Genomic DNA, 20,324 nt, shown 5'->3' on the forward strand with positions numbered 1-20,324 from the left:
TGCTTTCTATTGACCCAAACGGAGTAAGTCCATTATCATCTGCTCTTCCCCCCAACAGCCCTGGGTCTGGCCCATAGTAGGTGCTCAACTAATGCCTGCTCAAAATTGCATGCCCAGGCATAAGGAGGTATTTACTGAGAGCGTTTCCTGTGCCAGACAGCAAGGCAGCACAGTCCCTGCTCTCCTGGAACTCACAGCTTGCAAGGGTCTCAAGGGGAGTTCATAGGAAGGACAGTCAGGGAAGGTGACCCCAAAGAGGGGACTCTCAGACTGAGAAGGATGGTAGAATTGGCCAGGGAAGGGGAGGAATGGAGGGAGGTGTTCTCCGTCCTGTATAAAGGCCCTGAAGGGAGGAGAGTCTGGTGAGGCTAAAGCTGAGAAGGAAGCCGGCCCTTTCTCGGGAGCACTGGAGTGCTCAAGGGGACACTATGAGCAGCAGTGAGCATGGCTCAGAGGCCTGCCCCAGGTCCTCACCCTGCCCCGAGGCCCCACGAGCTGTGTCACCTGCTCTCGTCACTCCCTTTATTTCCTTCATCTGAAATGGGATGGCAGTGCCTGCCTCCAGGTTATGACTTTGTGATCATTAAATGGAATGTGTAAATGTGCCCAAACCGTGTTTCCTTACGTTTTCATTCCAGGAAACAGGATTGCCAAATATGCCACATGTACTAGATGCTTCCAAGGACTTCATTTCATTTGATTCTCACAACCCTGAGAAGTTCCTTTAGCACCTCCCTCCCCCCTTTTAAAAATCTGTCATGAGGAAACTGCCTTCCCCTGTGAGGATCAGGGGAGAGTGTCAGTGAAAACACTGAAGACAGAGAACTGTCCTGTGCTGGTTTTCAACAGCCTTTACGAAGGAACAGAACAGGTGGCTGCCTGCACACGTCCAGCCACAGGGGCTCACTCCCTGAGTGGCAGCTTACCCTTGGGAAGCCCAGCTCTGCCGGGGGCCCCCCCGCCATGCTCCCCACCCCAGCTGCTCTGCCTCCTTGGAGACCCTGTGCCCTGGAGGTCAGATGTTGCTGGCGTCAGCTCTCCATGCTCAGTGCTCCTGTCTGTCATTGGGTGGTGGAACCCCTGCCTCAGCCTCGAAGGCGATGAGCAACCTGATAGCCAGGGCTCCAGCAAGTTAACTGCTTTGCCCAAGTAAAGAGACTGACCCACTTGGCTCCAGGCTCTGCAAGCCTATGCATTCAGCCGCAGTGTTTTGAAGGGGGGCTGGGGGCGAGGAGCCGCCCAGGACCAGCAGGGGCTGTTGAGAGGTCAATGAATCATCCTCATCTATTTTCAGTGGGGCGGGGGTGGGGGGAAGCAGCTGCACACTAAACTGAGATCCTAGATGGCAGGTCTCAGAAGGCTGGGCTTGCGGAAAGTCTGGGGCCCAGGGCTGTGGGGGGCATGGGGTGGGGGGAGAGAAGGAGTCCCCTCCTGGGAAGCGGCCAGTATTTTTTCATTCTTCCAGCCGCTGTAGACTGCGCTGGACACGCCAGGAACTCCCAGACGGGGCTGAAGGACACCAGTTGGAATAAGGGTTCCCAGACAGGGCGTGATGTATCCTCCCACCCAGCTAAGACTCAGGCACGTCCAACCAGGGTCCTGACGCAGTCTGGTGGACCCAGCCCCTGGGAGCCTCACGCCACCATCCACTCACACAGACACACTCAGACTTGCAGACTCACGCAGCTGCGGCAGCCCTGCCTTACTCCTGCCCCGCACGTACCTGGCACTTACCTGGCCACGCCCTCTCGGGGTGCGTGCTGCAGCCCCTCAGCGACCACCGCTGTCCGTCCTGCCACCCGCTCCCCGGCAGCCTGGGCTCTAAAGTCCCAGCCGGTCTGCCCAGAATCCTGCTCTGGCTCAACTGCAGGAGGACAAAGGGGCTGGACGCCAGGGGGAGGGGAGGGGACAGCTGAGGGGGAGGGGAGGAGGGGGATCCTGGGCTTTTGTTCCACTCGGGCTGCTCTTGGACCAGCCCGAGAGGGAGAAGCAGAGGGAGAGGGCGGAATATGGGGCTGACCGTGTGCCCGGGCTGGGGGTGGCCTGGTGCTGCCTGTGTCCCTGGAAGATGCCCAGGTGTGAAGGTGGGTGTGTGAGCGCCTGCCCCGGGATGGGGTGCAGCTGGGTGACTGTGCATGGCCAGTGTGGCGGGGACCTGTGTGGGAGCACGTGGGACAGTGCCCACGCAGCGCCAGGGGTGTGTGGCCCAGAGGGCCAGAACTCATTGCTGCCACAGGCCGTTCTTCTGCTCGACAGCAACATGTCCTTGGGCACTTCACGCGTCCTCTTATATCTCATGTCCCTGTCTCTGAATCTGTGCGTGTTCACCTGTGTGACGGGGTTCTGTGTTGTGTGTGTGTGTGTGTGTGTGTGTGTGTGTGTGTACAGCATGCTGTCCTGTGTCTGCTATGCGGTCGGGATGATTTTCACTCAAAGTTGCACAGCCTTGGAGCAAGGTGTGGGGGCTCGGGGCGGCCCAGGTTGTGGTGGGGGAGAGACAAGGCAGGGCTCTGGGCGGTCTGTCTCCTGAAGTCAGGGGAAGACCTCGGCAGGCTGGTGGTGCTGGACCCTTTGCTGCCTCCCAGAGGGCTGCAGGGCCTGGAGTCTGTGGAGCAGAGAGGGGCATTGCCTTCACAGACCAGCGCCAACTCGGGGAGGCAGCCTTGGTAGAAGGCTGGATGGCCCTGGCTCCGATCTTCATTTCCATGGGAAAGGATGATGAAGATTCCTGCTCCCCCAGCTGTTGGCTAGAGAGGGCTGCGTGAAAGCTGGTGCCAGGGGCATCTCCCTCACTGAGGAGAGCCAGGTTGGTGGGCAGGGTGGAAGCAGCTGTGCCAGGAGGGACCAAGACATGGCCAAGGAGGTGTCCTGAGGCCTGAGGGAGTCTGTTTGTGTCTCTGCCCGCTCCCTGGAAAGGACGGCCGGTGTTGCTTTGCCAAAGGATGTCAGCTTTCGGGGAACTTTGGCGTGTATGTGGAGGCGGGGCTGTGGGTCCATGGTGGGTCTGGAGGTAGCAGAGGGTGGCTCAGCTGATGGGGTGAGGAAGAAATGGCTGCTGGAAGCAGAAGGGCCTGGCCTCCTCCTGCCTGTGAATGTGGGGTCAGACTGTTGGGGGAGGCCATACAGGGAGGGCATCAGGAAGGTGGTGGTAACCCCCAGTGAAGGGACAGCAACCAGGGTTGACCATGGCTTAGCTGAGGATGGAGACAAGCCTGGCCATCTGCCCAGATGTGGGTTGGCTCTGTGCTAACTTCATTGTTTGAGCTTTGAGTGGGGGTGGGGGGGGGCAGTGGGGCTGGCCCTTGGGGTTGGGGGAACTACAGGGTCCACTACAGTGGTGAGTGGAGTCCTGACTGATTGTCCACTCAGAACTCTCAGACAACTGCACCCCTTCCTGAAGACTCCAGGATGTCTCAAGTTGCCCACCATGGCTGGGACCCCCATGAGGACTGACTGGACAGGAAGGGGCTGGCAAGGAAGGAAGAGAGGTCAAGTCCACTTTTCTTGGTGCACCTGCCACAGGCTGGAGAGGAGGCTCATGGGGGCGCCTGGCTAGGTCAGCGTGCTCCACGCCTGCCCCAGCTGTTTCAGGTCTCATACTCCTTCATGCCAGGGAGAGGCGGAGCCAATGTCTGCCCCGGGTGGGGGGACAGGGGAGTGCTTGCCAGATGTTCCGTGGGGCTGCGGAGTAGGGTGAGAGTCCTTATGAATCCCTGAGGGCCAGCCCTGGAGATTAATGGGGGGAGCCCCCGTCTGGAGAAGAGCCACGCCGTTGGCTCCCAGGAGTACCATGTTTATTTAATGTAGGCTAGAGCTGGCACTTAGCCTTCCCTTCGCCCCTTGAGACACACCCAAGACCACGCAGACCCTTAGGACAAGTACGGGAGCTACAGGCCTGCCTGTCTCTGGGGCTCTCCTTTGACTGATGGCCAGAGGCTGCACTGTGCTCGGAATGGACCTCCTCCTGTGAGGTCCAGCGCCCTGAGAGGCCAGTCAGATCCCTGCTGCGGCAGAGAGGCATCCCTGCGGAGGGAGCCCAGAAAACCTCGTGTCTGTGGAGGACCTGTTCATCCCACTGCCGAGTCCTACATGGACCCGAGTTTTCCCCAACTGCCGTGCCGACCCAGCCGGTAATGGAAGGGGCACACACACTCCGGACCCAAGCCTGGTTCTGCCTGACTGTCTAAGCACATGGCCTTGGATGTCACTCACCTCTCCCGGACAGTCTGTGCCTCCACAACACAGGAACAGTGGTCCCACCCTCGGCTGTCAAGGAAGCCCAGGCTCCATGGTGATTCAGCGTGGGGCTCAGCCACCCGGCCACTCTCCATTGTTCTGAGATGGTTTCTCAAACGGGTCTGGGTTTATCTCAAAGCAGAATCCCACTGCAGCAAGCTGTCCCCAACCTCCCACTGACAATTCAGGGATGACACACGTCAAGATGGCAGCTTTAATCACTTTGACCAAGGCCCGTTCAGCTCCCTCCACACGCCCACCCTTGACCACTTCTCTCAGGGGGTGCCTGCCCTGTGGCCACCGCCATGGGGACCTGAGGTTGTGTCAGCCTGTGGATCCGCTGGCTTCCGGGCCATTCTGCTTCAGAGCCCTGCGGGACACTTGGGCACAGGACAGGGCAGCCCTGAGTTGCTCCCAGGGGATGTGGCTGAGGCCCTCTCCTGGGGCAAGGGCCAGCAGTGGTGGGAGGCTGGTTGGGGAGGAGTGTCCCCACCACCTTGGCAGCTTCCCTCCTGGGCCAGAGCTCCTTGTGCTTTGCGTGACGTTAAGAGCAGGGCTTCAGGGGCAAAGACCCAGCCCAGGCCCTGGAGGCAGGATAAAAATGGAGAATCCAGCTGCCTCTCAGCATGGACAGGAAGACAGACACAGGAGGGCGTCCACACCCCCACGGCCACAGGGGCCCAGAGGGGCCGGGAACCCATCACAGCTTCCAGGTCAGTGTGGGAGAGTCTGGCCCTGGCTATACTTCTCTCAGAAGGAGTCCCAGGCCTGCAGGGGCATCTGAGGGACTGGAGTCCAGGCCCAGTTGGGCCTCAGGACAGAGAGCCTCTTCAGGAGAGGCCATGGCTGACAAGGGGCTGGGGCCCGTGAGGAGGCCGTGGAGCCAGCTCCCGGAGCACTCCGAGTCCAGGCACTTCTGCCAGCTCTCCTGGGTTCCCAGTTCCACGTCAGTACAGACACAGACCTTCGGCTAGGGCCCACTTCGATCTGTGAGGGTCTTGGCACCGCTCCTGCGGGGGCCCATGGTGGCGGTGGTGCTACTGGAGTACGTGTCGTAACTGTTGTCTGAGCATGCGGAGAGCTCGTCAGAGACCTCCATGCCATCGCTGATCTCTGTGGGGCCAGAGGATGCAGGTGTGAGAGGCAGGAGAAGGGTCAGGGAAGGCTGGCAGGCTCGGAGGCTCTGACATTTCTGGGTGTGGGTTTGCTACTGAGCTTGGCGGTCAAGATGCCCTTTTGTTTCTGCTGAACCTTCTGGCCTAGGCACCCCTCTGGGCAAGCGGACCCTTACCATGCCTGTGAGCAGGAGCCAGGCCATTTTACAGACCAGGCTGACACTGACCGAGGCCAGGTGGTGGCTCCCTTTTGCCTGGCTAGTCAGAGTAGAGCTGGCACTTGAATCCAGGTCTCCCTGGCTCCTAAGTACTCTCGAATCTTCTTCTCTGTTCCTTACGTCTATTGTCTGAATTATTGGGTTTCTTGCCTCCAGCTTCCCCCTCCAGTCTACCCTCCACATTAGGGATTAAATTATTTTTCTGCCAAAATTCCTACACTTAAGACCTAACCCTTCCTAGGACTAGGGCTTGAGGAAATGAGGTCACCACAGGTGTAGCCGGTTAAGATAAGGTCATCAGGCCAAGGTGAGCCTTGGCCTAACACGACTGGTGTCCTCATAAAGGGGTGGCTAGGAGAGTGCCTTGTGGACACCTGGTGCCCACCAACCAGCCGAGGGGAGAGTCCTGCACCAGATCCCACCCTCAGCCTTGCCCGCACCTTGGTTTTGGTCTTCCAGCCTCTAGAAGTGTGAGACAATAAGCTTCGGTGGCTTGGGCCCTCTGTTTAGAGTACTTGTTACAGCCCTCCTGCACAGGTGCCAAGCCCAAGCCTGCCCACCACCCTCCTCTGCTTCAGGAATGCAGCCCAAGCTCCTGAAAACGTGCTCAGGGCAGCATCTCAGGGAGAGCCAGCCAGTGGCCCGAGCAAGCAGTGCGCCCTCCGGGTGAGCAGATGCTGGCTGCCTGGGGCGCCCCTCCTTCCCTCGGCACGCGAAGCCCCCACCCGGCCCCTCCGACCCACCCTCCCCACAGCAACTACGTGCTCTCCGTGCAGAGCGGGGCCCCCGACCTTCCTCACTGCACCACAGAGCTGTGACCATGACTGCGGGCTGGGCCTTCAGAGCTGACTCCCTCCCCCGACCCCTCACCTGCACGCACCCTCCCCCACCCACGGACTGACACTGACTAGGTTCTAGGCTTGTGCTACACGTGCAGCAGGGCAGGTTTCTACACCCGGCGGGCTGGGGGGTTCCACATCTGTTCACGCCCCTTCCTGTGTGTGACTGCATACACGCCGATGTGTGGGGCGCAGAGAACTGACCGCCTCCAGCCTCAACCTGTCTGCAGGCTGCACACCTGAGAAGATGAGCTTCTCCTTCATGATGCTGACGTCCCGGCTGGTCCGGCGCACGGCGGCGCTCAGCATGATCTGCTCAGGGTTGTAGCTCCGTATGCCACCCAGGCGCCACCTGCAGAGATGGCCCCGTGGGCATCAGGTCCTTCCCCTCCTGTGCCTGGGCGCGGGCATCCTGCCGCTTCCAGAGCCTGACTCTGACTGTACAGGCTCCCAGCAGGGCTCTCTTGCCTCCCTCTTACCTCCGGAGTCTTAAATCAGCTCCCCTCGTCCAGGAAGGTGCTTTGGGTTGGTTCTAAGGTACCCCTGATTTTGGCTCCCTTTGGATGAGACAAACCTACCCTGGGGTAAACACCAATCTCAGGGGGCCCCGGCTGATTGTTACCCACAGCTCCACCAGCATGAGCAGGCTGAGCAAAGCCAGGGGGATCCCCAGAGAGGAGGTGAAGGAAAGCAGGAAGGCGAAGGGAGCCGTGAGCATGTGTGCGCTTTGCTCAGAAGTGGTCTCACAGGTTCAGAGGCCAGGGTGTCGTGCGAGGCTGGCTGCTGCTCTGTTCCAACAGCCCCAGAGGCGTGGGGTCCATACCGCCTAGTGGGAGGGTCAGGCTGGGGTGATAACCCCTCTGATGGCTGAGCAGGAGCAAGGGGGTGTAAAATGAACGTAGGAGGCTGAGAGTGAGACAGCACAGGGCCTGCAGTGCCAGGAAGAGTGGCCCTGTGCTGTGTGGCTTCTCTGAACTAGCCCCGAACATCTGGTCTTGGCAGTTAGATGGACCTGGACAGAAGGATTCTGGCCCCCACTCCCCCTCCCACCAAGAGAAACAGGTCAGCTCAGAAACAAGAACCCAACCCCCAGGGCACGGAGCCTTGCTGCGGTGGCTGGAGGGAGCCCAGACTCCAGGAGAAAATCAACGGCCTCCAGATGGGGTCAGCGCAGCAGAGAGGGACTGATGGACAGACAGAAGGGTGGGTGAGCAGGGCAGACAGACAAGGGCAGGCAGAAGGCGGGGAGGCAGCCTGTGCGCTGGCTGGCTGTCCACCCTACACGTCCTTGAGGATGTCGCCTGGGCGTCTTATTTACTACTGTGTCACCAACACCGACCTCAGGGCTCAGGGCCTGCTGTGCAGGTACCCACAGTTCTGTTTAACCAGTGAGTGGACGGATGGGCTCACGAGGCAGTGCTCGCCAGGGCCCACGCCTCCACCAGGCCTGCCCTGACCCCAGGGAGACAGCGACAGTGCCGGTGTGGGGCGGGCTCACCCTCTCTGCGGTAGCACCTGGGTCTTCCTGGGGCCTCCCGGCACCCTGGGTCTGTACACAGGGCCCGACTCCTACACAGGCGGCACGTGTGGGGACATGTCCTCCTGCTGGGCTCGGGTCCCCAGTCAGAGAACACAGTTTTCCCTAAAAGCTACTCAGGGAAGCTGCTTGATCCAGGAGAGCTAAAGGAACTGGACCAAGAGGAACTGGATCCTTCAAACCTCAACTTCATCTTGGAAATTAACTGTAAATCTGCAAGGAAAGTGTGGGCCAGGGTCTCTGCAGCCAGGCACATCTAAGACAGGATGCTTAACCACTGTGGGGCCCTCCCAGGAGAAAGCAGGGCAGGCTGTGAGGACAGAGCAGGGGCCGGGCGGGACTCAGGGACAGAAAATGAGAAACCAAGAAAGGTAAACAGTGAGTGATGGGAGAGGGGAAGGGGAGGGGTGTCCCTGTAGGCCCCCAATCCTAGGGGAGAGGCTTTAGTGCAGAGAGGTCAGGTCAGCAACCTGCAAGGAAAAGCTGGCTCCCCATCCACAGAAACAGCAGGAGGGGGGGGGTGCCCAGGGGGCGTGATGGGCGCAGGGAAGGGAGGAAGCTTCAGGCGGGCGGTGTCTGGGAAGGTGCCCAGTGAAGGAGCCTGAGCCAGGCTGCGCAGCAGGATTTCAAACGGAACTGGAGAAGGGGGTGGCAAGGAAGAAGGAGAGAAAGGAACAGGAGGAGAAGGAGGGAGACCACACCAGAATTACCTGATCAAGTGATAGCTGTGAGATGCCAGAGTGCAGCAGAGAGGGGCAGGGGGAGAGAGGAGGGACATGCCGGATCAGAGCGGAATGGGCAGAGAGAGAAGTCAGTGAGAATAAAGCCCAGTCAGTTCCTGGCTGGCCGACACCCTCCCCTGGACCGACCCCACCTCCCCACCGTGCCCACTGTGGCCAGGGGCGGGGCTGGGGCTTGACCGGTGCTGAGTGCTAAAGGGCGCCGGTGCCACGCGAGCAGGTGAGGGGACAAGCTCGGAGCGGGGCCGGAACTCGCCAAGTCCACACTGCGCATCAGCGCAGAGCTCGGCTCTGGGCTCCTGGTTTGGGTGCTGCTTGCAAAAGCCACCCGGCTCTGGCTGAGGATGGGCCAGGGCCAGAGGGAGACCCCTCCTCCCCTGCACAGGGTGACTGTCGGGCCTTCTCTGGCCCAGGGCTCAGGATACTTTCACCTGGCTGGGGCGGGGAAGTCTGCGGAAGGTGGTGAGAAGCCTACTCACTTCTGGAACACGAAGATGCCGACGATGAGGGTGAAGGAGATCAGGTCAGCGGTGACCCACATGAGACAGTACTCGTCCGGGGGCTGTGGACAGATGGCCCGAGGCCAGCTTCCAGTCAGGCCAGAACAGATTAGGGCTCCAGAGGGGCCCAGGGGCAGGGGCACCCCTGTTACCACTGAGGAGGGGAGGGTCTGGAGGGGCTGAGCCGTGAGAGCGGGCTGTGGCCATGGAGGGCCTGGCTTGGCGAGTAAGTGCACAGGTAAGGTAAGAGGGTCTGGTGGGTGTTATAGGCCCGGGGGCTGTGCACCCCAGGGGCTCAGAGCAAAGAGCTGGATGGGAGGCAGATTGGGGACTGTGAGGGTGTGTGTGAGGGAGTGTGGGCCCATGTGGGGTGAAGAGTGCTGTGGCAGTGTAGGGACAGGGTCTCGGGGAACCCTCCAGGGCTGGGGGAGAGGGGGCAGGGCCCGCTTTGTAGTCAGGCTGCCTCCATCTCAGGTTGGCTGCGGGGAGGGGACAGGCTGGGCTAAGGGGCACTTCATGCTGTTGGTCAGCTACTGTGATCTGGAAATTTGAGGGTGCTCATCACTGGAGGTTTTTAAGGACAATGGGCTGGTGGATGGACGGAACTTCCCATCCATAATCTAGAGTGATTGACTAACCCTGGCATGCTGTTGCCTGCAAGGAAACCCTCCAACTGCCTGTCTGGGCCTCAGGGAGGTGGCAGTGGGAGCCCAGGATGGAGGGAAAAGGCTCCCCAAGCTTTGCAGTGCAGGCTGGGGCTGCACTCAGGCCTGTGCTGGGACAACTGAAAATGTATTACTGGCTGTATGCACCAGCCGACTTGAATGCGCTCTCCGATGCCCTCTCCCAGTGACTTCCCTCCCTTTAAAACAAGATACAATAGCCCCCAACCCTCAAAAGCCGAGTAGGTATTCAGTTCTCTTTGGCCAGACCCAGGTTCCTCTGGCCTCCAGCACCTCTGTGTGGACCCCACAGGCCACGAAAATCTGCCTCAAGCTTGAACCCCCACTCTGTGCTTCCCCCACCCCTGGGGCCACACCAGAGAGAGACCAAGAGTGATTGGGGCAGCTCCCTGCCACTCCAGAGGTGTCCTCTGCCCCTCCCCCCAAGTCTCCACTCACCAGGATCCAGAGTGGGGAAGGCACCTGGGACAGGGTGTGGGAGTTGTCGGAGGTGACAGACCGGACCCCCGCGCACCACAGCAGGGAGAAGAGCCACGGCGTGTTGACCGTGTAGAGGTTCACACTCAGGTTCCAGGATGCGTAGTCCCTGTGGGGCGGGGGGCCAGGCTGGTCAGCCTGAGGACAGGGTGCCTCTGGGCCCAGAGTGGGGAGCCCAGACAACCCGACCCCTTTGCGACCTTGTGCCATCCCCACAACTGTCCAGTTGTCCCTGGAAGGGCCCTGCTCCCTGGTCTGCCAGGTGTTTTCAACCTCTTGGCTTCAAACCCTGAGCGTCCAGCCCTTCGCCGGCAGGATCTCAGTCAGCCTCTGGGTGAGCCTGGGCGGGGCGGGGTGGGCACCTGAGCTCCTGGCGCGACACCTGAGTGTAGCGCAGGTTCAGCCACTGAATGTGGTCTCTACGCAGGCTGGTGGCCTCCTCCTTGGAGCCTGAGGTCTGTTGGAAGCCAGGAGCCATCTTCTGCACAAAGGGCCTCTGCCTGCTGGGCAGCCACATGACCTGCGGGCAGAGAGGGAGCGGGCTCAGATCTGTCTTGTGTAAAATGGGGTTAGGGTGTCTGCCCTTCAACGCCTGCAGGAGTTAAAAGCGGAGACCTTTTTGATTGCTGAGTAGTATTCCATCATGTATCTATGCCACATCTTGATCCAGTCATCTAATTTTGGACATTTGGGTTGTTTCTATATCTTAGCTAATTGTAAACAGCACTGCAATAAACATAGGGGAGCAGGTTTCTTCTTGAATGAATGTTTCTGTGTCCTTTGGGTAGATCCCTAGGAGTGGAACTGCTGGGTCATACGATCAAAAAAGACAAACTCATGCTATTCGCAGCAACGTGGCTAGAGCTCGAAGGGATTATGCTCAATGAACTAAGTCAGAAGGAAAAAAAAATCAAATAGTTTCATTTATAGGAGGAATATAAGACATGGGGCGGGGGGAAGTGTACTGTTATTACAATACAAAACACAACAAAACAAAAATAAACAGTCATAAACCAGAGCTATTCTATAGAGGGGGGGGGGATGGAATGAAGGAAGGGAAGAAGGTGGGGACAGTGGTGATGACGCATGGACAAATTGGGGGAGGGAGGAAATAAACATTGTTTTAAAATGCACAATAATGTGATTAGATATATAAATTAACACATTTTTTAAAAATGTTGAGATCTGACACGTAGTGAGAACCTCATTGGAATAATCATCTTTGGGGGACGACTTGGTTGCAACATCTCGGGAAGCCTCCCCTCGAGACTGACAGTCCCACGCCAGTCCCTGTATGTGGTCAGCAGCCATGAGGGGGTGCTGTCACCCGTTGGTGTCAGCAACCAACAGGTTGAGGTCGGCCGACACCCCCACTTTACAAGTGTGGCAGTGGAGGTCTGGAGAGGGACAGGGAGTTTAAGCTGAAGCAGGACCCCAGCCAGGCAGGGGTTCCCCTGGGGGTGCACTGGGAGCCTCACCTGGTGCTGGGGGAAGCCTGAGTGCAGCAAGGCCTCCAGTGTGATGTTGAGGAAGCTGCCGTGGAAGGGGTGTTCCCAGGGGGGTTCTTGCAGGTTGAGCAGCAGGGTGGCATTGCCCTTGGCCAGCTCCAGGAGCTCTGCTAGGCTGCAGATGGACTGGTTCTGGGCCTCCCTGTGGTCGGAGGGTGACAGGGAGCTGGCCGTCCAGAAGGGGTCGGTCTGGCAGAGATGGGGACACACACAAGACTGTGTACCATCCTTCCGGCCACTCCCGGGCCTTCCTGGCAGTGGAGTGTGAAGGCTGCTGTGCTGCCAGTGTGTGCCAGCGCGTGTGTGCACGTCAGGCAAGTGGCTGGCAGTGGGCCTGTGGGGCTCAGCGACCCCAACCCTCACTTCTCTATGCCACACGCTGCTTGCCCAAAGGATTGTTTGCTTGGAGTATCTTCTAGGCCCGAGCAGTTCTCCTGTAGCATTTCACATCAGAGAACCACTGTCCCTCTGGAGGTTTAACAGTGTTTAAAATTTTAACTATTTACAGGGCTCTCCCTGGTGACGCAATGGGTTAAAGCACAGCATTATGAAGCTCTCCGAAGCCCCTGCAGCACGAATTCAATCCCCAGCCAGGGAGCCGACCCACAACGTGTGACAGACCTCTCCTGACACGCCCTTCAGCAGTGTACTTTGTCAGTCTGCCTGTTCCGCTCCCCACTCTGACTCTGATGAAGCCTCTCACCCACCACACCTCTGGCTTGTAACCCAATTCTGTAAGCATAAATAAATCTTAAAACATTTTTTCTTCACTATTTACTACAGTCATCACCATCAGCTTCTCTGATGGGGGAGACAGAGCCAGAACAAGCAGTGACAACCATGATGTCCAAGCTGCAGTGGCCGGAGGCCCAGGGGGCCCCAACCAGCCTGGCAGAGTCTAGTAGGCTCTAGTAGGGGTCCCCTGAGCCCAGGGCCAGCCCTCAGGTCCCTGCCCCGCTTTCCATGCCTAGACTGGGGCGGGGGTGGCCACACCTTCAGGAACCACTGGCCGGCGTTGAGCCTCTGCAGGATGGTCCAGTTGAGCATGGAGGCTGGCCTCCGCGCCAGCTCCGGGAACTCCTCCTCCACGTTGGTGGTGCGTCGCAGGGTGATGTCATGCATGAGGAAAGGCACGCCGTCCAGGCTGCGAGAGGGCGCCCCAGTCACGGCCCACCCGGGGTCCCGCCCTGCAGGCCAACAATGCCCCTCCCCCCACTCGTCTCCCCCAAACACACACAGGCAGGCAGGCTGCCCCTTGGGGCCGCAGCCCCGCAGCCCCGCAGCCCCGTCTGCACAGGACAGGGGCGGGGCTGGTGGGGGACTCCCTTTTGCCGGCTGAGGAGGGAGAGCTGAGCCTATTCTCTGCATGGGGAAGGTGGTTCCTACCAGTGGGCCGACTGAGGCCGGGAGAGGGGCGTGCCCAGCACAAGGCCCACGAGTCAGATAATGGCACCTGGCTGAGAACCCAGGCCCTGTGAGGCCACCTCCATCCCAGCCCCACTGTCCTGATTTGCACCACTGGGGCCACCAATAGCCCATATGGGGGAAACAGGAAAAGGCACCCTGCCAATTAATCCCTCAAGGCACTTTACACCATCTGCTAGAGAGTTTTGATAAATCCACAATTCTGTGACGTCTGCGGGAGTCGGTGTCCTCGTGTGCACGCGTTGAGTACGGCCGGTGCACTGTAGGCCCCCATTCTGGCCCCCCACCTTCTCAGAGATAGTGCTAGGAGACGGCGTAGGTGCTTCCTGCCCTTCATACGGACATGTGCTCACATCTACATGTAGAAAATGTGCTCCTCACTGATGAGTGGCTTTGCAAATATGAATGACAGACCAGTGAACACATGGCCCTGCAGCTGAGACTTTCACTCGTGGCCAGTCTGAGCACCATCTTGCTGAGCCACGGAGATCTGGTCTTTCCGTCAAGTGGCTCTGTGGCAGGAGTCCAGACCTCCCTTCTTTGCTGCCTCCCGTTCTCCCCGCCGCCCCCCCAACCACTTGAACTAAGAGCATCTGCTCGCTTCTCTTTTATATCCTGGAGTCTGGCTCTGATTTATTTGCATTTATTATGCATTTGACCTACTGTGGATGATCCGAGCCCCAGGTGCAGGTGCAGCGGGGGAGTTCGATGAGGGGGTGGGGGTGGGGGGGAGAAGGTTGGCATCCCACCCCCCACAAGTACCTGATAGTGACGTCAGCTTGGAGCCCATACAACTTCTGCTCTAGGGCCTTCCGGAAGGACATCAGCGTGTGCTCTGGGGCCAGCTGGGGAGACAGGGGATGGTAAGGGGAGGGCTGACACTTAGCTGATGTGCCCCTCACCAGCCAATGGAGAACCTTCTGTTTTGGGAGGCTGGGACAGGTGCAGTTTGAATTCTGACTCTTCTAAGCAGTAGCTGTGTGGGTCTCCCCCCACCTCCCAACCTGTGCAGCTTCTTGAAGCTCGGTTTCTTCATCTGTTCAATTATGGCCGCCTCACAGGTTTGGGGGTTTGGGGAGACAGGAGGAGTCAGTGCCGACACATATAAATGCCTGACATATCGCTAGCACTTCATAAGCAGGAGCAACAGTCGCTGTAGCATCAGGCCCAGGCTGGGTTCCGGAGGTGGAGGGCTTTCTGCACTCCTCTGCCTGCCTGGCCCTCCTGGGCTGGGCTGGCTGTGCACTCTATTCCAGTGGGACCCCCTGAGGCTGAGGAGATGGTAGACGGGATGACATAGTTTCAGTGGGTTTCTCATCTATAGAGACACGAAAGGCTATCTCCTGGATTCGTGGGGTAAAAGCCCTTAAGCATGCTGCCTATTGTGCAGAAAGTGATTATAACGATAACTGTTTACCCTGTAGATGAATACCAGCAGACCAGAATGGCAACATCATCTAGCCATGTGGCCTTGGTGAAACCACGACTCCTGTGAACCTCAGTTTTTCCCACTTGCCCCTTGTAGAGCTGTATATTTTGTTGTTGTCTGAGGGTCCTCCCAGTTGGGAGGATTGGGGTTCTACACCCTCAGTCTTGAGTCCTGTCATACCCTTTGTTGCCACTGGAGGTCAGCACCACATCGAAGATTGGGCTAGTGCTGGCACTTGGAGGGTGGAAGACAGGGACGGGGAGCTGTGGGCAGTGCCCTGTGAGGTGCCCAAGCTTCACAAGCCCAAGTCAGCCCCACACAACCTCACTCATTACCTTCTTCTCTCCCTCTGGCTGTGTTGGCCTTGTTGCTGAGAAGGAGCAATTCCACTTCCCAGTAACCACCTGGCCATCCCCTCACTCACTTTCCAGAACTTCAGTTTCTTAGCCATAACGTGAGCGAATGTTACCACGTTCATGCTCACGGGTGACATAACACACACTGGTATCTCTGTGAATTTAGTTCCTTTCTTTCCTCTCCCCAGAGCAGAGCAGCCTTGGAGAATTTGCTTCCTGTCTCCCAGCAGAGCAGTATTCAGTTACATTCCGACCAACCTTGCCTTCCACGAGTGACCTGACCGAGTGACCGCTCAAGAGGTGCCGACGGCCACTCCCCTCCTATGTGGGCTGGGCCGACAGAAGGCAGACCTTGGGGAGGCGAAGGGGCGTAGCAGGTGCTGTGAGGACCACTGAGGGGGTGGGGCACACAAAAACTGGGGAAGGGGTTTTGTTTTAAAAGCCTCTCTTTGGAGGCTTTTAGGTTAAGCGCTGGCCTCTTGGAGAAAGAGGTATAGAAGCCTGGCCCTCGCTGACCCACTTGGAAACACAAAAAGTCCCAATGGGGGTTTCCCTGGAGATATACATGTAAACACAATAACAGAGAGGGCTTGTGTCAGACCCCCATGTCCGTCCCTCAGAAACCACACGAGAATGTCAGATGTACCACATGGGAAAGTCTACAGGACAGATGACTCAGCTACCTCAACACATAAAGAGCACACAGAAAGAAAGAAGGGGGCACTTACAGATGAATATATACTTAGATGTCAACCAGATACAAAGTGTGTGCCTTTAACAACTCAACTCTGAAAGACATATTTTTTAAACTGACTTCATTTTCCTCTTAAAAAAATTATTTATTTATTTATTTTGCATAGAAGAACTGGGGTACAGGCCAGAGGTGTGAGGCATGAGAGGATTTACCAGAGACAGTGGGGAACAGGACAGATCGAGTGAAATATACTGCTAAGGGGGTCAGTGGGGAGACAGGAGAGGTCTGCTGTGCCATGTGGGTCAGCTCCCTGGCCAGGGATTGAACTCTGCATTAAAGGTACACCCTGAAGTATGGATGGTAAAAAGACGTAATGGTTTGGATTTGCTTTAAGATACTCGAGAAGGGACTTTGTGGTGGCGCAAGGAGTTAAAGCACAGCACCGTGAAGCTATCCACAGCCACTGCAACAGGAGCGGAACAGGCCAAGGAACTGATCCACATGGCGCAGCAGACCTCCCCTGATCCATCCACTGCTCCCCTGAGCAGTGTACTTCATCAGTCGGCCTGTTTTGCTTCCCACTCTGTCTCTGGTGAAGCTTCTCACCGCCCCTGTACCCCTGACTTGTACCCCAGTTCTGGTATTCATAAATAAGTAAAAATCTTAAAAAAAAAATGAAATAAATGTTGAAAAATAAATAAATAAAATATTAGAGCGGAAAAAAAGAAAATAGGGAGATAGATGAAATAAGAAGGGCCAAAGCATTGAGAAATGTTACAGTGGTGCTGGATTTACCAGCATGAACTGCATTACACTATTCTTTCCACTTCTGTGAGTATTTGGAAGTTTGCTACTAAAAACCAGTCCCGGCTGGGTCCCCCTCACTCCAGGGGAGGTGTGGGCAATCTGGGCCCTGGAGGGAGAGGGGCTACAGTCGTGGGCCACCCCCCTGAGAAGGCTGCTTTCTAAACTTCCTTACATCAGACTCCGAGGGGGTGGGTGTCAATCACCCCAGGCCCAGATCTGTCTGACCCACAGTCTTTCCCCACTGGGTGCATCCAGGAGGCCACGGCCAGCATGGGGTGTGATGGGAGGGCACCAGCTCGCAGCTCAGGGCACAGGCCTCAGACTCAGCTCGAAGCTGGGCACCATGAGGTCACCGCGGGCAGGGAAGGGCCTGCGGAGTGACTCACAGCCCTGTCAGATTTGACGCCTTCTTTTTAAGCATTTACTCTGTAGTCCCCCCTTGACTCCCCTGAGATTCAGCACGTGACACCACAAGGCAGCCCTCCTGTCTGTGACAACCAAGGGCAAGCTTTCACGGAGCCCCACACGCCCCCATCAGGAGGACAGTGGCACTGCCCCATGAGAGCCAAACTTGGAGCGTTCCTGGGGGAGGAAGCCGCTCCAGGGGCTGCCCGGATACCAGGAATGCCTACCGATTACTCCCTGTGTGCCAGGCTCACAGCTGGGTACTGCAGACACATTAACTTCAGTTGACCCTCCAGAGCAGCTTTCTCATGACCCCAAGGCACAAAGTGAGGAAACCAAGCAAAAGAAGATGGGGACCGGCCCATCTTCTGTGGTTCCCACAGCTGTCAAGGGAGGGCGCTGCCGTCTCATCAGAAAGTCAGCCTCGGGCTCACAGGTGTGGAGGTGAAGCAGGAGCAGCATCCACGACTCCTTCCTCCCTCCCCAACCCCCCTGCAACTGCCTTCCCCTTAGCAATGGACTCACACATCCTGCCTATATGCTGCATGTCTCTTCTGAATCTTCTTAACCCAGAGCCCAGCAGTTTTTGGCCCTGGCCTGACATGTGCTCACCTATGTCTTTCCTCGGTCTCCAGGATAAAAGTTAAAACTTTTGGGCCCTCCCTGGTGGTGCGGCTGGTTAAAGCACAGCACTAAGAAGCTAAAGCCAATTCAGCATGAGTTCAATTCCCACCTGCCCCGGAGGTGACCACATGGTGCAGCAGACCTCTCCTGACCCACCTGCTGCTGCCCTCAGCAGTGTACTTCATCAATCTGCCTGTTCTGCTCCCCATTATGTCTCTGGTGAGGCCTCTCACTGCCCCTGCACCTCTGGCCTGTACCCCAGTTCTGAATGCACCAATAAATAAATCTTTAAAAAAAATAGTTAAAATTTTTACTAAGATGCTTTCAGGACTTTTCCAGATTTGAGCCATCCAAATTTTTTCATCTGGCCTTTTCATCAACCCTTCCTATATACTCCCCAACAGGGGCTAAAAAAATTGTTGCTATAATTATGTTACAATTATTCCATCTATACCTATTTCCCTACACAGCCCTCCCCCTCAGATCTTTGGCCACCCCCCCCCTCCGTATGGCAGCTCTGGCCACCCCCTCCCCAGGGTCTGTGGGGATCCTCTGATAGCACTCACCATGGGGGCTCCACGGTGGCCGATGAGGGTGGGCTTGGGGCCCAGGTCCTTTTTCTCCATGATGCAGGGAGAGGAGAAGGTGAGAGGGGCCAGGTAGAGGGCAAACACCACAGCGAAGAAGGCACAGAGAAGGGCCATCTGGGAGGCTGCAGACACAGGGTGTGAGCGCTGCCTGGGGAAGCCTTTCCATTCCCAGACTCCCCACCCTGTGAGCCCTAGGTCGGCTGAGGAGGGAAAGTGAACCCCTCTTCCCTCTACCTGTCAGGGTTCAGACAATCTGAGGGGACCCTCAGGCCACCCAGGATATCCCTCAATCATTCTGGGCAGGATCAGCTGGGCCTCTAGCTCACACATACACACAGATAGAGATTCAGCAGGGCTGCTTCTTAGAGAAGAATACCCTCCATGGAATCTTCCAGTCATTTGACTCAGAAACCCAGCCCCCTCCCTCCACACACACACACACATACCGAGAGCGAGAGCCCCACTTTGGCCCTTGGCCACCCAGGTGACATGCAGGTGAGGGCAGGACAAGCTGGCCTTGGTCCCTGGAAGGCCCGGGGGAGAAGGTCCCACCCGGTCGTACTCACAGGACCTCTCCATGCGGGCGAACTGTCCTGCTATGATCCAGGAGAGCGCGGTGATGGTGACCAGGGCCCCCATGTGCAGGAATGGCGCTGTGCCCTGGTGTGAGAAGGGGCCACGGGGCCACTGACTCCCAGCATGCTAGGCGCACTGGTCACCAAAGTCCCAGTGGCTTCTCTCTAGCCATGGGCCAGGCAGCTCTGCCTCCGGTTTGAAGGGAGGAAACCCCACTTACCTGCAGAGAGATCAGCAGCACCTCCCACTCGTCCTCCCACAGCTGGGCCACGGCCGACATGGCCACCACCGTGGCCACCAGGATGACCACCAGCCCAATCTGGGAGGGGAAAAGCCAGCAGGCAGAGGGTCAGGGCCTGAACAATCTGAGCAGCCCCAGCATGTCTGAGAGGGGGACTGAGGCTGGGGGGAAGATGGATGGGGCAGCAGAGACTATGAGCGGGGCAGATAGGAAGGAAAAGCCCTGCACAGACTGAAAGAAAGCCAGGCAGAGCAACCAGTGGAGGCGGATGCTGGGCTGGGGAGATGCAGGAAGGGGCATCGGGAAATGCCTCCTGTTCCCATAAAACCCAAGCACCGTTTAAGCATCTCTACCTCCGGGGGCCTTGGACTGTCTCCTGGAGGACCCACTAGGATGGGTTTCTGGGAAACAGGGGCTTTGAGAGGGTTGGGGAGAAGGGGAAGTCCCCAAATGGACACCTGGACCCATCAAAGTACCCAGCCTGCTATAAAAGACTCCCTCCCAGCTCCACGTGGGCAACTCCCCACTCCAGCGCCAGCCTCCATTGGTTGCTCTGCCTGGCTTTCTTTCAGTCTGTGCGGGGCTTTTTCCAACCTACCATACTCAGGCCTTGGGAGGGTGGGGAGGGGTGGGAGCGGCAGAGACTCTCCAAAGAAAGATCCTGGTAGCTCAAGGGGTGAAGCACAGCACTATGAAGAAATCTGCAGCCACTGCAGCACATAGGTCGATCCCCGAGTAGGGAGCTGACCCACATGGCACAGCAGACCTCTCCTGCCTTGCCCGCTGCTCCCCTCAGCAGTGTGTTTCAGTTAATCTACTTGTTCTTTTCCCCACTCTAACTCTGGTGAATCCTCTCAACCCCTGCACCTGTACCCTAGATAAATAAATCCTTAAAACAAACAAACAAAAAAAGACCAGATCATGATTAAAACAGTAAAAATTGTAGCATTAAACGTGGTACCAGTATAAGGCTAGAGAGATAAATGAGATAAATAAAAATTTCAGAAATAGTACTAAATATATAAAAAATTCTATGATAGAAGAAGCATCTCAGATTAGTGAGGAAAAAGGGCTCATTCTACAGAGTCAGAAACACTGGGGCATCATCAAAAAAGAGCACAGCGCTATCACACTATGCCCCTAAAATAACTTACCAAAAGATTTTTTTAAATGTTTAAAAAAATGTAGAAACATATAATTACCAAGTGATAGCAGAGAGAAATGACTGATAACCATAGAGTGGCAAAGACTTCCAAGCCTGATACAAAACCCAGGGCCATAAAAAGAGATGACAGATGACAGGTCCAAACCCTTGAGAGAAAAA

The 20,324-nt window shown here is 57.1% G+C and overlaps 1 protein-coding gene across 4 annotated transcripts in view; it reads right to left on the reverse strand.

Annotated features, from left to right (window-relative positions):
- Nucleotides 1-4,436: 4,436 nt before the first annotated feature.
- GDPD5 (glycerophosphodiester phosphodiesterase domain containing 5) overlaps nucleotides 4,437-20,324 on the reverse strand; it is an 82,958-nt gene continuing 67,070 nt past the window's right edge. For 2 of the 4 annotated variants that reach the window (XM_012725554.1, XM_012725553.1), the window contains 12 exons: nucleotides 18,980-19,078; nucleotides 18,750-18,843; nucleotides 18,160-18,305; nucleotides 14,041-14,123; nucleotides 12,847-12,997; nucleotides 11,824-12,042; nucleotides 10,708-10,865; nucleotides 10,307-10,454; nucleotides 9,165-9,247; nucleotides 8,656-8,670; nucleotides 6,648-6,760; nucleotides 4,437-5,349 (listed from right to left, as the gene is read on the reverse strand). In XM_012725554.1, coding sequence (XP_012581008.1) covers nucleotides 5,207-5,349; nucleotides 6,648-6,760; nucleotides 8,656-8,670; nucleotides 9,165-9,247; nucleotides 10,307-10,454; nucleotides 10,708-10,865; nucleotides 11,824-12,042; nucleotides 12,847-12,997; nucleotides 14,041-14,123; nucleotides 18,160-18,305; nucleotides 18,750-18,843; nucleotides 18,980-19,078 — 1,452 coding nt within the window. In that variant the 3' untranslated portion in view covers nucleotides 4,437-5,206. The remainder of the gene's footprint in view (nucleotides 5,350-6,647; nucleotides 6,761-8,655; nucleotides 8,671-9,164; nucleotides 9,248-10,306; nucleotides 10,455-10,707; nucleotides 10,866-11,823; nucleotides 12,043-12,846; nucleotides 12,998-14,040; nucleotides 14,124-18,159; nucleotides 18,306-18,749; nucleotides 18,844-18,979; nucleotides 19,079-20,324) is intronic. The other 2 variants (XM_012725555.1, XM_012725556.1) reach the window with 2 other exon arrangements.

The sequence above is a fragment of the Condylura cristata genome, unplaced genomic scaffold (assembly GCF_000260355.1).
Source record: "Condylura cristata isolate star-nosed mole 26May11 unplaced genomic scaffold, ConCri1.0 scaffold00015, whole genome shotgun sequence".
Lineage (NCBI taxonomy): Eukaryota > Metazoa > Chordata > Mammalia > Eulipotyphla > Talpidae > Condylura > Condylura cristata.